This window comes from Antrostomus carolinensis, unplaced genomic scaffold (genome assembly GCF_000700745.2).
Source record: "Antrostomus carolinensis isolate BGI_N321 unplaced genomic scaffold, ASM70074v2 scaffold36071, whole genome shotgun sequence".
NCBI lineage: Eukaryota > Metazoa > Chordata > Aves > Caprimulgiformes > Caprimulgidae > Antrostomus > Antrostomus carolinensis.
Genome location: NW_010296858.1, coordinates 1 through 15,712, shown reverse-complemented (window position 1 = coordinate 15,712; position 15,712 = coordinate 1). Strand labels below are relative to the sequence as shown.

The window sequence follows — 15,712 nt, the reverse complement described above, 5'->3', positions numbered from 1 at the left end:
GGGGGGGTCTCATGCCTTTTCTTCATTGATATCCAAGGCATTGATATGCCTTTCCTAAGAACCACAAACAGGAAATGGAGGATCTTTAACTATACGTCTGCCATAGATAAAAAATGAGCAATAACCTGAAAGTGTATGAAAAAAAAAAACAAACCAAACCGCATTTAAGCCAGAGGTATGTACATCAAAACCATTATACAAATCAATTGATCCTGTCCCAAAGCAAGCATTAATATATATAAGAATGTAGGAAGATGGGCATTTCTTTTTCCTGAAATACAAATTTTAGATCACCTGAAGACTACAACCTGTGAAGTACAGATAGTCTGTTTTCATTTTAAAAGACAAAAAACTGAAGAATAATTTTGGTAGATGCACAAATTCAGCATTTTCGGTATGATACAGAATTATCTATGGATGTGCTTTATATATTTCACCATCATGACAACTAACAGAGAATTACTGTCAAGTGAACATTATTTCAGGATACAAAGATACTTTGCTATGCCAATATTAATGTAACATATTTAATCTTTGTTTTTACTTTTCCTGCTATTTTTCTTTGCTTCTAGTGAGCCTGTCTTGGCTACTTCTGTGCTTCCAGACAGTTGTCATCCCCTTCTGGCAACCTCCCTGGTTCCAAACACTTGGCATAATTTAGAGGTTTGATATTCATACATGTAGTGTATTGTTCATCTTTCAAGATAAGAAAGATTTCATCTTATCCCCCATAAAGGCTGTGAGAAGCCATATAAAAAAGACAGTGCAAATAATCTTTATCCATTATGATTTATTCTCTACAATACTTCATTAGAGGATAGAGTTCCATTATTTACACTCAGAAGTTATTATATAGGTAGGAGGCAACCAAGTGTAATACAAAGAATTGGTCTGACATCTCTGCACTGAAGGTCAAAAGAGGTCTCCTGCTTTAAGGAAATAAATTAACCAAAAAACCCCAACAAAACAACATGTAGTTTCCAGAATACAAACAGAAAACAGCACTATAGTCAGTGAAGATTGCAGATGTTTGTTAATGTACTATGGAAACAAATTATTCTGTGCAAAGGTTAAAATTAATTCTTTAAGATTTGCTTACAGATTTTTTTGTTGTTGTGATAAATTGTAGATATGTGATATTTTGACCACAAAACATTCCCAAAGTTAAATGGCCTCAGTTGAGATTCACTGTTGAACATTATGAAAAAAAAAAATAAAAAAAAAATTTTAGAACCTCACAGTGGAAACATTCCAACACTGACAGACTCCAGTGATCAAAGACATTCTCCTGTAGTTACTGTAAAACAAGACAATTCATAATTGCAGTGAGATTATTTCTCAGTTGTGGTTGTCATGAGAATAAGCCCTTCTAGACCAAAAGGCACTTGCTTCTAAGGATGAGTTAAATCCAGATCAAACCAAGTAACAGTTACTTGAGAAGCAATTCTATCCTGCTGTCCCAGACAAATAACCACAGGGAAATTATGACATCAACTGGTCATTGATGTTGGTTGCCTCCATCCTGAGGCAACTCCAAGTACAGTTTGTTTCTAGTTCACCTCTTTCATCCTTATGCATAGCTGCCATGTAATGATCTAGAAATGGGATTATTTCCTGAGACCACCTGTCCTTGTTGTACATTTTTCCAAGCTAACTTAACTACTGACACACTTTTCAACTGATTTTATAGCTGGACCCTTATGAGACTAAAGCTGAGAGGGCCTGTTTCTTAGGGAGCAGACCAGTGTTTCTGATTTGCTAGCTTCTCTTCTCACTGCAACAAGACAAGAACACAGTACATATTTAGAGGCATTTTTGTTTTTTGTTTTTTTTAAACAGACTGAGTGGGGAAATGGAAGTGGGAGAGGATAAGGCTTCTCCAGTCCCAAACCACCTAGCCCACTTCAGGCTTAAACCAACCAAGTCACTCAATCCTAAAATTCTGTTCTTTAAAAATGACAGCTAACCCTCCCCACCCCACCCCTTAGTCATCCCCTATTCAAATAAAATGAAATCAGGAAAACACTATACACTGTTGTAGACACAGAACAGGGCAAACATTTGAAAAATAAACAATATTGTTGAAAAGCCTGGCACTGTATGCCTGCATGACCAGTCTCACTGAGCGTGCTCAGGGGTGAAGTTTTAGCACCATTTTTTTTGCTTTTTTTAAACCTTTTAGAAATTAAATTCTAACATAGAACACTTGAACAGTAATGAGTGTAGCCCTATGTATCATACTGTTTGACAGCTGAAAGGTGAGTGGTATGTTTAGAGCTGACCCCACCCTCCCCCATCACTACACGCACCTGGGAGAGTAATTACAAACCACTCGAGTTTGTAACAAGACCAATTTATTCTCAGCAGCAGGAAATAATGAAACAATCCCTTAATCTTCAATTGCTTTTCAACAACATCACAAGGGAAAAGTGGCAATTTATAAGAATGACCCAGTACAGAAGGAAAGCAGGGTCGATATTGCACCGTTATCCAGAAGAGGACCCCCTCCTTTCCCTCACATCTCTCTCCTCCAGCAGAAGAACGTTACACCAACATGAAGCAAAACTGTGCAATTCTGTTTGCTTCTCTAGGACCGGAAGGAGCAACAGCATGCAGTTCTGAGCTTTCTACCAGCTCTATTCCCTGCCCTGCCAGGAAAGAATTTCAGGCTTGGAACATCAGCCAATTTTAAAAGCCATCATTACCACACACAAGCAAACTTTAAAGGTATATGCAACCAAACAGCCATTAATCTGCTATGCATTTGTATTTTCTTTTCCAATCATTGTTGACCCTCTAGAAACTTGTCAAACAAAATAAACAAACAAAAAAAAATCCCAAATTATATTTTGAAGTCCAGTGACCTCATGAAGATAGTGTCATAATTCAGAGTTTATGACATCCCTCAATGATGCTACAGAGTAACAACTGGATAATTTATCTTCCTCTTTGAAGGGAGTATTTCTTGTAATCCTCAACGATGGGAGAAGAAATACAGAATGCACGAGTTCCACACCGTTTAGGTAAAGCAGGTTTCCCCACTCATTGCTTTGATGTGGTAATGACTACACTATGTAAGATCATAACTTAGCAGTGAAACTACACAGCTCTATTCCACAGGCCTGCTATAAACTGGAATACTCATAGTTCTCAAGATCGATAGTCACACTGGAGAAAGTGGCTGTCCTATCAAAAGGAAGGTCCCCAAGACTGTTAGCTTAAGTTAAACAAATTTCAGTCACTAGTCTCACCTGTATGACTCCAGTCAAAGCCCTGCAAATCCCCCTCGATCCCTAATCCAATCAGGCTCCATTACAAATGTTTGGACACAAAACTTGGTTGTAACAGAGAAGACTGTCCAGGGATACTGAAGTACCTTGCCCTTTGCATACACAGCACGTGCCATGTTGCTTTCTTACAGGCATAACAGCATTCTATTTCATAGCAGGCTACATTACAAAGCGCTGTCTAAAAACCCAGAAAACTGTAAACCAAGAGGATTTCTAGAGAATCCAACCTACAGGGAGGTCTGATAATTAAAGCCATCTAGGGTTTATTTAAATAACGTACTGATCTGCAATACCATTCAAAGGTTTTTCACATCTTTGAAGTGTTTTCTGTCCATGAGGATGGGGTGCTATCCAGATGTTCAACCCTCCACGATATCATCATGTCTGCCTGTGATGAGTGGGGACTGCAATCAGCTCTTGGTACACAACAGATACCAGAGGTTAAAAAAAATTAAAAAGAACCTAAAAAATGTTTTGTTGGACTCCGTTGCCCAGGCTGCCAGGGGAATGCTCCTACTTGATCTGGGGGGCTTCCATAACAAACAACTCAAGTTTCCGGAGTGTCGGTAACACACAAGAACAGAGCAGTCCGAAGTGGCACTTTCACTCCTAGAGGCCTTCTGCACCTCACGACAGTTCGTAGGCATGGAGCCCCAATCCAACTGAACCCCCATTTGGAGGGAAGGCTGAGATAAGGCTTGGGCCCCTGAAGTTCTGTCATGCTCTCATCCTCCCCCCAGGTCAGCTGGAAGGCAGACTTGGCAACGGAAGCTAGCATCATAAAATGGTGCAGTAATAGAAGTAACTGGACCAGGAAGAGGAGGCATCTGCTCCAATGATGTCGTAGCCGTTGGCAGCAACTGGGGAGTGGGACTGGTCATGCAGCCGTGTGTCAGGAGTAATGATTGTAGAGGGGGGGGGCATGAAGAGTGCCATTCTGGAAACAATGCTGACGGGAAGCCATGTATTCTGCATAACTGATTGTCACCTTCTCACTGCGGTACCTATGGGAACAGCATGAGAAAAAAATAACGTAAACAGGCTATGCCATACGAAGAGACTACACAAAAACATTCACACCAGATCACCTTTTAGCTCACAGCCAATAACGATCAAGAGGAACCCAGTAACTTCAAAAACTACTTTTGATATTGCCTCATGCAGTAGTCTAATCAGACCCTGAATAAATTAATCTAAGCTTGAATTAGCTTCAGTGTCCCAAAAGTTGAGCCTTACTCAAGGCAATCATAATTAAGGAGACTCCTGAAGTAGCACACTGGAAACAAATTATCAATTTGTATTCTATTTGTCCACTTGCTGTGGAAAAAAAATGGGCATGAAAACTTTGCTGGAAGAAGGCTCAAGTTTCAGAAACTAAATAACCAGTATTTCACTATTATTTACGTTTGGGGTTACCTTCACATTTGAGAGGCTAGTGAAAGAAAATGACGGAGAGTTGGGTAAGGGGAGGTTTACTATAGCATATATGTGACTTAGTCCATGTTGTACAGCCAGAATTCACAAAATGTGAAGTTCCTTCTGAGAGACCAGAGATTTCCAGGTGCTTCTAAAGCATGCTACACAACAGATAACTTCAAAGTGGTTGTGAATTGCACAAAGTCCATGTTACACCAGATGTTAATGAAAACCTTCATCCTGTCCTCTCCTGTTAAAAAAAAAACCTGTACACCCACCTTATTTCTCCAGAGGTAAGGAACGACCTGATAAATTAGTGTTTCTATACAAAACCAGAATGTCCCAATTTTTGCTAAGATAAAGGGAGCTGAAACCAATAGAACAGCTGGGGGTATAGAAAAACAAGCAAATTCCGAAAACCAGCAAAATTTGTGTGGTTTGGTTTTAAGACAGCTGTCACCTCCAAATAGCTACACCATCCACAGATAAGAACGCTGAGAAAAGGAAGTCCATTGTAAAGATAAAAGTTAAAATGGTTTATTTTCCATTGTAAAGGTTCTGCTTCTTTTGATCTTTCATATGGATAATATTAAAACCAGTGACACTTCTCTTTGGAAATGCCAACTTCGATCCTGCATGGACCAAACATATTGCGCTTCATTCCATATACTTTATATGCCTAACGCATGGCATTTATCATTTTGTCTTTCAGACTACATCTCTCATCTGAAAGAGGCATGGAGACTTACATCAAGCACAAATACTTTAAATTACACACAAAACACTATAAAGTAAAATTAAAACGTGACAAATATATCGACTTACCTGGTGAGTTTAATTGTTTTCCTAAAATCATTGGTAATCGGAGCCTTAAAGCCACCTTTCCTGAGTAAGGAGTCTATGGTCTGGATCTGATCCCAGTCTATTGAAAAACAGAAGCAAGGAAAATTTTTCAATATAAAAATGATGTTTCAGAAAGATAAGATATGCATTAAAAGGCCCCTAGAAAAGCAAACAATTAAACAGGAAACTTTGAGCTTTAGAAATACCAGTGTTGAACTGGACACACAGGGTCTTATGCATGCACACTATCTGCACATGCCAACCCCTTTTAACTCATCTTGGAACTGGCCTATAAAACAGTAATTCCATTTTCCATATGACCTCTTCTCTTACAAAGGTCTGCACCTTGCTTCTGTTGGAGGGCCCCCAAACTGTTTTATCACGTGCCACTCAAGTTTAGCTCTCTAAGCTTTAAAATAATACTTAGCTCTTTACATAGACAAATTGGGATCAACCTGATGCTCTAGTGATAGCACAGTTCACTGCTATGTGAGAGATCAGAGTTAAAATTCCTACCTTAGTCTTTTGCCCCAGAGCCAGGAGGATGCGACCACTCCACTCTGCTAGGTGGAGGAAAGGAGGCAATATTTTGAGCAGTTACCATGGTGACCACTACTATATTTGAGTGGGAAGTGTGCTCCAGAGGGGCCCTGTTTCCTGCCCTCATCTGGAGGATGCTACTTTAGCAAGAATGAGGAGGAAAGGGACTCTCCTGATGGTGCTGTGCAGCCTGCAGTTATCCTAGTTGGTGGGAGAAACATAGAAGAGGAAAGATGCAATGCTGAATGAAGCTGGAAGATCCATACTTTGAGATCCTCTATTTCTTAAGGCCTAAAACATTTTTACACTAAGATACAGCTGTGCATAGATGTGGGAGGAGAGAAAGGCCAGATGAAAACCCAGCAGCAGCTGTATCAAGTGTCAGTTATCCAGATTAAGCCTTGTGGCTCCATGGCCCTACTATGAGGATAGCATTGCAATCCAAACCCAAAATCCATAGACTTATGTTGCCCAACTCTGTGACACAATGTGTTGACATGTTTGGCTGCCATCTCAAACCCACCTTGTTCCTTAGCAACCTCAGGTAAATACGTGGCTGTGCGTTTCACACCTTTCTCATTGATGAACTCTATTCTGATCCCATGGATCCCAACCTACAGATGGAAATGAATAGCCAAATAAGAGGTGTTTGCTAGCACTGAGCCCGCGATCGAGTTGTCATTCCCACAACACTGTGCAACTCTCTCTCTATGGCCAGTTTGTCTTTTGCCTGGATAAGGACAATTCTCTTTCCCACTCTCCGTCCTTGCCAGGCAGGTCTCACAAGTAGCTCTCTTAGCAGCATAAAGGACCTCTGCCACCTTTCCCAGACAAGCCCAACCAGTCTCCCTACCACTTCTCCTGAAGTAAGTCTTGTCATAAGTCTGATGGTTTTCCATCTCTTATGTTGGGCATTAAAGACCTCTACATAGGAGTCATGCCTAAAATAGCCAAACCACAAAGTCTATTTAATCCTTCATGAACTAAATACACTTCCATGTATAAGGTCCTAAAAATCATTAATACCTTCGGTCTTAACTACTTTTTATTCCCAGTTTCTATTCACAGCATCAAAATACTTGCCAAGTCTTCACGTCTGTATTTACATCTATCTCCTACTGGGCCAAATCCATAAAACACTTCCATGTTTCTTTGTTCCCACTCAGATGCCCTCCCAACCAAAAGCATACTGCTAGCCCATCCTCTTCCTCCCTTCTAGTTGTCCAGCCCCATTTCTTCTATTCCCACTTCCTTCTATCCCCATACACCCCTGTAACGAAGGAGACATATCACCATGTACTAACCCGAACCCGAATGGAACGAGAGAGTGATGCAGAGTTCCAAATGCACCTGTTCTCACCTCCCAGTCCAGGTAGTCACTGGCATCCTCAAAGTTAGTGAGGAGGGAGACAGAGCAGAAGAGTTTGGGCAGCTCCTCGCGGGTCAGGGGGGGAAATCGGCTGTCCTTAAGTGCACTAAAGGAAAGAGAAGATATATTGCCTAATACAAGCAACAAATTAAAGTGTCAGATGCTCAATTATTCCATTTTTGATTATGCCTCTGTGAAACATGTTTCTCTTTGCTACTGCAGAGAAAATGATTTGCATCTCTTCCTAATCTAATGAACTGTAATACACAAACACTAATGCAAGCTTCCTGATGCTGTCCTCCAATTACTGCAGCTGGAGAGACACTATGCGCTGCATAAGATGTCAAAACCGTTCCTATGCAAGACAGCTTTGTCATTAGCCATAAAACGTCAAATAAAATTCACCTGTTGCAAAGACGTTCCATTAAATCCTGATATGTTACCTCACCCTAACTATCCTACATTTCTCAGGTTTATTTTATGGTGAAGCGTATTAAATCAAACTATGTTGATTCAACACCTTAACCTTGAATCCTTATAGATCTTCCGCAAATTAAACCAATTTCAGATTTATTTCATTTTCAACATAATTACCTGGTTAATGTGTATTCCCTGAGTCCTGAGTGAAGATTCATGGCTGAAAAGGTCCCGATGCAGCCACGAAGCCGCTTGTCTCGCCCCGTCTTCCACGTCACAAAGAGTGGACTGAAAAGGCAAAAAAGATAAATACTGCAGCCTCCAGAGACATTTGGTTGTTAAGGGGAGATCAACAAGGTGTAAAAGAGGACGTAGGCGTGCACTTGCTTTCTCTCCCTGTAATAAACCCCAATAGACATGTTTTCTCACCTGCTATCTGGCAATAATAAAACTCTATACACCCTCAAATGCAAAAAACCTGACATCTCCCCCCACCTTCTCAGCATATTCCTTTCTTTCCACCAGTACTTTGCAAGCCCTCCACCGACACCTTCCTGGCCAGACTCTGCACTGTCTTCTAAGGAGCAATATGGTTACTTGACCCCACTGATTACCTCTGTAATGGCCTCACTTAGTACCATCCACTAGTTTACATGATAAACCATATAAAAGTTAATGTAGGTGAAGCAAGACTACTTATTTATAGTACCACAGAACCTGAAAGATCCCCAAGCACTCTGCAAATCATTTATAATTCAAGTTTGTGATAAAAGCTTTTTTTTTTTTTTTTTTAAGGGATAAAAAGCAAGCCTAGTCTTGTTTTCCCTCCTGTTATTTCCATGAGGATTTGACTTCTGGGTCCATCTCAAGTGCTCCAACAGTTTACGCTCGCATCTTTTGCTTACCTTACATTTGATTTATATTTACACATATTCTCTCCCGCTGAACACATATCTAAATCACTATATTGTTCCTGCTCAAACATCACATGGATTTCCATTTTCCTGTCTACTATCATGAATTTACAAGCATAACAGTAGATTCTCAAATTCAGCAGGCTCACTTCAATCTCTAAAACTAAAGGCCATGATTAAGCCTCAAAGAACAAGTTCAAAACAACAGTATTCAGAAGAGTTCTATGAAGATGTAAAGAGGTAAAGAGATGACTGAATATTAAGTGCAAAAAGTTCACTTCTACAGAAGCGAGTGAAATTGCAAACAGCTGTAGAGAGAAACAGTAAAGAAAGGACAGTGGTGGCTGCAGCTCTACAAGAATGTCCGAACATCTGGAAAATTTTGTGAGGCAAGTGAGGATGCTGATCTAATTATAAAAACAGGACAAATTATCTTACTTTTTCAGATGACAGAATACTGAATACAAGATGTGGTCACTTCGAACCCAGGCACAAATGAGAAAGTTAGTCATTAGTAATTCCAAACATCAGTCTGTGGATTTCTATTGAACTTTAAAATAGAAGTAATATGATAGAAAACATGCAGTGCCAAGACAACAATTTTCTGAGATTTAAACAAACATTTACAGGAGTTCTAAAACATGAAGACAGAATAACTGATTGTACAACAGAGGTCAGAAACTTAGTTTCCTCGAACTCTTGAAGCTCTTGTAAGCAATATATATTTGCAGCAAACATTACAAAAAATACTAAGAGATTCTGTTCAAACAACAAAACCAGCATGGAGTGTGGATGATTTCTCAAATACAGGCAACAGAGCTTCTTATGTTGAAGTAGTTAGAACATAATTTAAGCTGCAGCGATAAAGCAATACCCAGTAATGTTCCTCAGAGCAACAATGGAATTAAAAAAACTCTATCACAGCATAAATCCATCATTCAGGATCCAGTTACCAGCTGTGACCAACAGCAGAAGTACCACCCAAAATAGCAAATAGCCTTTCAGTGGTAATTATGAAGTACTTTGACCACAGAGGAAGCAGAAACATTCTTCCACAACCATCAGCCACCTTATGGTTGCTTGACCAAGACAGAGGATTTACTGTTCTAGTTTTCCAACAACACTTCAAGGCACTTGCACGATATCATTCCTCTCCATTTTCATCTAGCTACCATATGTTGAAACAGAAAACGGAAACAGAGGGCAACAAAATAATTAGAAAGCTTAGAAAAAAAATATACTAAACTTACAAAGGAGATTTCTGACAAACATTACTGTCACAAGCTCAGTGGAAATTTGGCTTAATCTAATTAAAGTTTTGAAACCACTGCTTAGCCCACGTGATGCTCACCCCAAACAGAAAAAGGAAGAGAGAAAATGAAAAGCATCACTGACAGAATACAAATCTAAGTACGTTCCTTCTCTTCTTCAATTCAAATCACAGGCTCACATTTCCAATTCACCTCTTTACCCTCCCCACCCCTCCCCCCCAAAAAAAAAGATTATGTTTCCACTGAGCTGTGACACAGCTTCCTGCATCTATAATAGAAGAGACATTACCAGAAAGGACAGGATAATTAGATTCAGAAGGCTGTCATATTTTAAAATATCATAAAGCACATCTTAAACAATTTTTCACTGTGGTCATAACAACTGATGCATACAAAAAGCTATATGATTTTGTACAAGTATATAAAACATTGTGATTATAAAGTTTTTCACTGTAGAAATGATGTTGTTGCTGTATCTACAGAACAAATACACTTCGCAAGTCGCAAGTGCAGCTGACAATAGGTCAATTGTTTCATAGCCCCTTCCTGAAAAGAGTATTTCCCAGATGTACTGAAAAAAGTCATGACGATCTTTTGCCCATGTTCACCCCAGAGCACTGACCAGTACATCACAGTTCATATCCTCAGCACATTACAGCAACCATTTCTCCCCCAGCCACAACGTCCTACTTAGGTATGTTTGATGAGAATTTGCTAGGTTGAGGAGAGGGGAATTTCAGCAATGATAAACTAGCTTCTCCAATTGCAACTACAAAGGGAATTTTAAAGCAGCAAGATATAGTTTGTTAAAATCAGAACTTAGCTTGTAGTAGGAAAAAACCTGTTACAGTACGGATTTTACAATGCAAGTATCTTATTATTTGTCTTGCATGGCAACTAGAAACTTGTTTGTAATACCTACTACTAAAAAAAAAAAAAGAAAAATCTAAGATGGAAGTATAAAATTGGAAGAAGGAACCAATTAACTATTTGCATGCCATACAGCTTCAAAACTATAATGTTTTCAGTAACCTGAATAGCAAAGGGGAGATTTTCTTCATTTACCAAGTGAATTCAGATATAACTATGAGTCTTGCAATGCTGCCTTCTCTACATTGATTTGTGAACATCACTGCTAACACGTATGTAAGGTTCCCTTACTCCATAGGAATCTACCAGCTCTGTAATTCCCATCAAGACTGTTGTCTGTGTGCACATTCCTCTCAAGCTGGTAACTGGAATTCACAGTGGTTTTCAAGTCACAACTGTAACTTTTATGTATTACCCTGTTTATGCAGAATCCTGACCTTCACAAAGATTTCTATCTTTATGCTAGGGCTCAGTATCAATTTAAAAGATCTGTTTTCTGAGAAATAGGTCAGGATAAACCTGTGCATCTTTCTATTCCTTCCATCAACAGTCCCTTTTCTGTCTGTCTGTCCGTCCAGAGAGAATTCTGTTATATACCTTTGTTTTGTTTAAAGATCTATTACATCAATATTAATTATTTTAAAAAGGACAACAATGCAAATTATTTATGTATGTTCACTTTGCTTGCTTACTCTTATATTTGATAACATTTTTCTTGCAGTTCATTACATTACTGTTTCAAGTGTGACAGATCATCCCTGTGTGCCACTCTACAAGAAAGCAAACCCCCTGCTTTTCCCCGGGGTACATACAACTATTTGCCAGAAGCAATAGCATAAATACTGAAACACAAGAAAACTCAGGTAGGCATTTGCCCAGAGGGGAAGGAAGAAAAGAGAAGAGCTGGTTTTGCTTTGGAATGCTGATTTAAAAGACTTTTAAATTATCAGCACAGAAATGCCCAATGAACAATTTTAAACTTTTCAAATGTGGGCATAAAATTCAAACAGCTGAGATTCCTGAAAGAACACCCTTTTTGAAACCAGTCAACAGAAACAGCAACAAAATTCAGATAGAAATCTCTATAACGCCAAAATAATGAATTTCTATAAAATCATCTCTCTTATTAACTGAAGAACAGAAAAACAATCACCAAAAAAACCCCCCCTTTGCATTTCAAGTGACAAAATAAGCAGACTAGTGCATCATTTTCTAAAAGAAGCCTACTTAGCTTAGGTATGAGAAATAACAACAGAAATATTTCCGTTTGGACAGTCCTTGGACCTATTCTATATTCTAGTCCAGAGTATTTCTCCATTCACTTGTATTTACAATATTAAACAGCTTAGTCTGTGGTAGCATTCAGAACATGTATCCATAATCCTGCTCGGATAATAACTGCATGGAAGCACAACCTACATCTACACTGACAGCCAATAAGGTGGGGAGACAGTCAACACACAGAAAAAGTCCTTGACCTGTTTAAGCCATTGTTCCTTTACATCAATTTAAAATTCATTAACTTAAATTAAGGATGTCAACAACTTTTTATTTTATCTATTGTTCAGGAGGTGGCCCCTGGAGGAGTGTCAGGTGTATCTGTCATTGATCCCCCCCCCTATAATTCTTCCACCAAACATTTTAACAACATTAACATTTCCACACCTACGCATTCAACCTTCAGATAAACATCAGCTAAAGCTCACCAAAGCGAAATACCTTCATAAATCCTTCCCCTCACTTCTTCTCATACATACCTCCTTTCTTCTTAACCTTGGTATCGGCCTTGAAAGTTAACTCTCCATTTCTCCCCATATTAGCACTATCTCCGTAAAACAGTTTTTTGGTTCCCCAACAGGCAAATTTTTGGTTCTCCGCCCTGCTAAACCCATTAACTTGGACAACTGAACACCCTTGTGAGTGTCCTTGTCCAGTTCTTACCAGCTCAGCACTTGTTTCAGGATGAGATGAGAACTTTCAACTTCTTACTTTACTCCCTTTCCATTTGCTTTGCAGAAGGAAGTCTCTCCCCTTGTCCCTCCCTAAGTTAGTGCCTGCCATTAGAAGCAGAATCCTCTTCAAATTAGTGACATTATTTTACTGTCTTCTGAACACTCTACTTTCAGTTTCACTCATTCTCACTCTACTTTCAGTTTCATTCTTTTAGTGCCTTTTATGGGAGGCACAGTGCAGTTCAGCTTTTTGCAGAGGAATCTATTTACAAAGAAGGCAGCCAACTTTAACAGAATGTTATAAAGTGGGTTTGCACCCCTTGATAAAGTTTGCAACATCTCATGCAACACATCAGACTGTGAGCTGAAGAAGCATGACACTTTCTCATATTTTGCCTAGTCTTTTTCTGTAGAGCTAAGCATGTTCTCCCTTGAAGGTCACTCTTCAAAGCTCCACTCATCTCCACCAACAAACATAAAAGAACATTTTTACTCTTTTGTGCACTTACAGCACACCATTTTTTGTTTCTGGTAGACAAAGCAAGCAGCAGAATGCCCCCCTTCTTCCCTGCATACCAGTTTTCCTGTTCCCCAGAGGAAAGCCTTTATCCCTCCCCAACCAAACCGCAGCTCTGGATGCTGGTTTCTCAGCTTTCCTCCCGCACATGGATTTACTCACTAGGGGTCATTGGTAAATCGAGGAAGTCGTGGCTGAGGGAAACCATAGAGATGACAGTAGAGTACATCAAAGCAGTAGCAGCACATCTCCGCTGTCACCACCAGGTTCTTGGTGCTGTTGGCAGTTCCATTGGGCCGAGTAAGTGGGCTCAGAGCTCCTGAAGTGGGATTCATTCGAGTAATTGGGGAATTTCCTGGGCCCAAAGTCAAGTCAGATACGTTCTCCCTTCCATTATTCCCGTCTGTGTGCTGGTGGTTCTGAAGAGGACCTGAACTGGAGCCTGGTACAGTTGTGGCCTGATTCCCATGACTGTGCGTTCCACTCCCAGACAATTTGGGCTTCTTTACCCCACAACAGCCAGCTGCCAGCTTGGGCTCAAGTGGAGGAACACAGCGTCTTTTTCCCATCCTGCTTCAAAACTTGCTGCCTGGAGCACTGCAGAACCTTGGCAGGAGAGGGGGTGAGGGGAGGGGGAAAAAAAAAAGCAATACACAAAACAGTTACAGGTGAAAGACCAATAGCTGCTAAGGTGTCAGAGAGGTTTGCTTTTGCAACAAAAAGAGGAAGAAAACCCTCACAATATGCACCCAAGTACAGCACTTAAGCCAGTTCAGCAAGCAGAAGGGGTGTTTTAACACAAAAATTAAAGTGTGTACACAACATGCATGAAATCACACTTTGAAAGTTATTGGTGAGGTGTACTGAACATTTCAATAGGCAGCTAATCACAAAAAAACATAACCAGCCTTCCCATAACAGGAATGAAACTGTGGAATAACATAAGAAAAAAGACAAAAAGACTTTGGACTACAGATATACCCCATCCACTACTTTTCCAGATCACCCTTTTCCCCTCTGTCAGTGGCAAACAAGCTGTTAAAAAACCATGAGTGCATTTCCCTTCCTCATTCTCAACAGAAGAGCAACAACAACTCCAAATGACACCTTCAAGGTTGGACTCCCAGGGGTGCTGCCCTTGATTTAGCACTAGTCCAAGCAAGACACAAAGAGAAGCTACAAGCATTGAACCACCATTTTCTAAACAACCGACTGTTTTGCAGAGCCCGTGAACTAGAACCTACATTCACTTTCTAGGAGTAAGTAAATCAATAATGCTCACAAGTAAACACGTAGGGTGTATGGTGAGAATATGCAGGAGAGGAAGAGCTGAAGACTGAGCACAGTCTGAACAGAGTGAAGCAGTAATGGCAGGAAACAGATACGATATTAAAAAAACAACCAAAACAGATCAGTGTTTTGCTTGCAAAGAAGACAATGCTAGCTCTTGCATCACAAGAAGGGGTGGAACAAATACAGGGAGGAAAGCCAATGCAGACAAAAATGAACAAAGATGATGGGCAAGAACAACATATCAATGGTAGGAATTTAAATAAGTGTAGTATCATCATCACTGTGAGATCTAAACACACAAAGGGAGGGAAAAAACAGTTCCACATCTGTCAAACAGGGCTAAAAGCACAGACACCTAAGTCACAGAGAACACCATGGAGAACTGGAAGTCACACTCAGCTCTCGTGAGCACCAGCTACTTCTTTAGCCACCACAGCATCCCTCCAACTCTTCCAAGTATTTAACGGATGGGTGAACTGACAACACGTACACAGAACGGGGGGCTGCAATGCACACCGAAATTCATGGTGTGACAACTCCTGTCCTCCTCTGCGTGTGCAAACAACGTAAACTTTATCCGTGAACTTTCATCGGCCATCGTAAGAGTTGTACAATCCTGAACTGAACCAGAACTGGTACGAGACGCCTTGAGAGACGTTCCTCAGCGCCAAACACGTACACTTGCAGTGCTTACTCTGCCTAGGACTCCTCACCTCAGCGTTCTAGGAAGATAATCTATATGAGGAACAATTTACAAGACCTAATGAAAATTATCTAACTTTGTAACAACAACAACAACAAAAGTGTGTGTGGGGAAAGCATAACTTTGACAAAGTGACCGTCGTTTCCTGCAGTCCCTATGGAGAAAGTTGTGCTACTAGGCTCAGGGGAGCTGCTGGGGTAGATGCACCTTTTCAAGTTACCGCCTTCAGGGGAAAAACAATTTATTTGCTGGCCTGGAGCCGTAACTCCGCATTTCAAAGCGAAGACGTGGCAGGGCAGAGGTCTTCTCCCTTCGCC

At 40.2% G+C, this 15,712-nt stretch overlaps 1 protein-coding gene across 2 annotated transcripts; it reads right to left on the bottom strand.

Moving 5' to 3' along the window:
• Positions 1-3,759: 3,759 nt before the first annotated feature.
• On the bottom strand, positions 3,760-13,968 carry AMMECR1L (AMMECR1 like). Of its 2 annotated transcripts, XM_029087567.1 has the most exons (7): positions 13,872-13,968; positions 13,562-13,802; positions 8,053-8,163; positions 7,450-7,564; positions 6,613-6,703; positions 5,532-5,628; positions 3,760-4,294 (listed from the first exon to the last, which is right to left on the bottom strand). In XM_029087567.1, exons 1-7 carry the CDS (start codon positions 13,966-13,968, stop codon positions 4,183-4,185), a joined length of 864 nt encoding a protein of 287 aa, XP_028943400.1. In that variant the 3' UTR covers positions 3,760-4,182. The 2 variants fall into 2 exon arrangements, with proteins under 2 accessions (XP_028943400.1, XP_010176725.1); XM_010178423.2 differs by having other exon boundaries at positions 13,562-13,968.
• Positions 13,969-15,712: the final 1,744 nt, after the last annotated feature.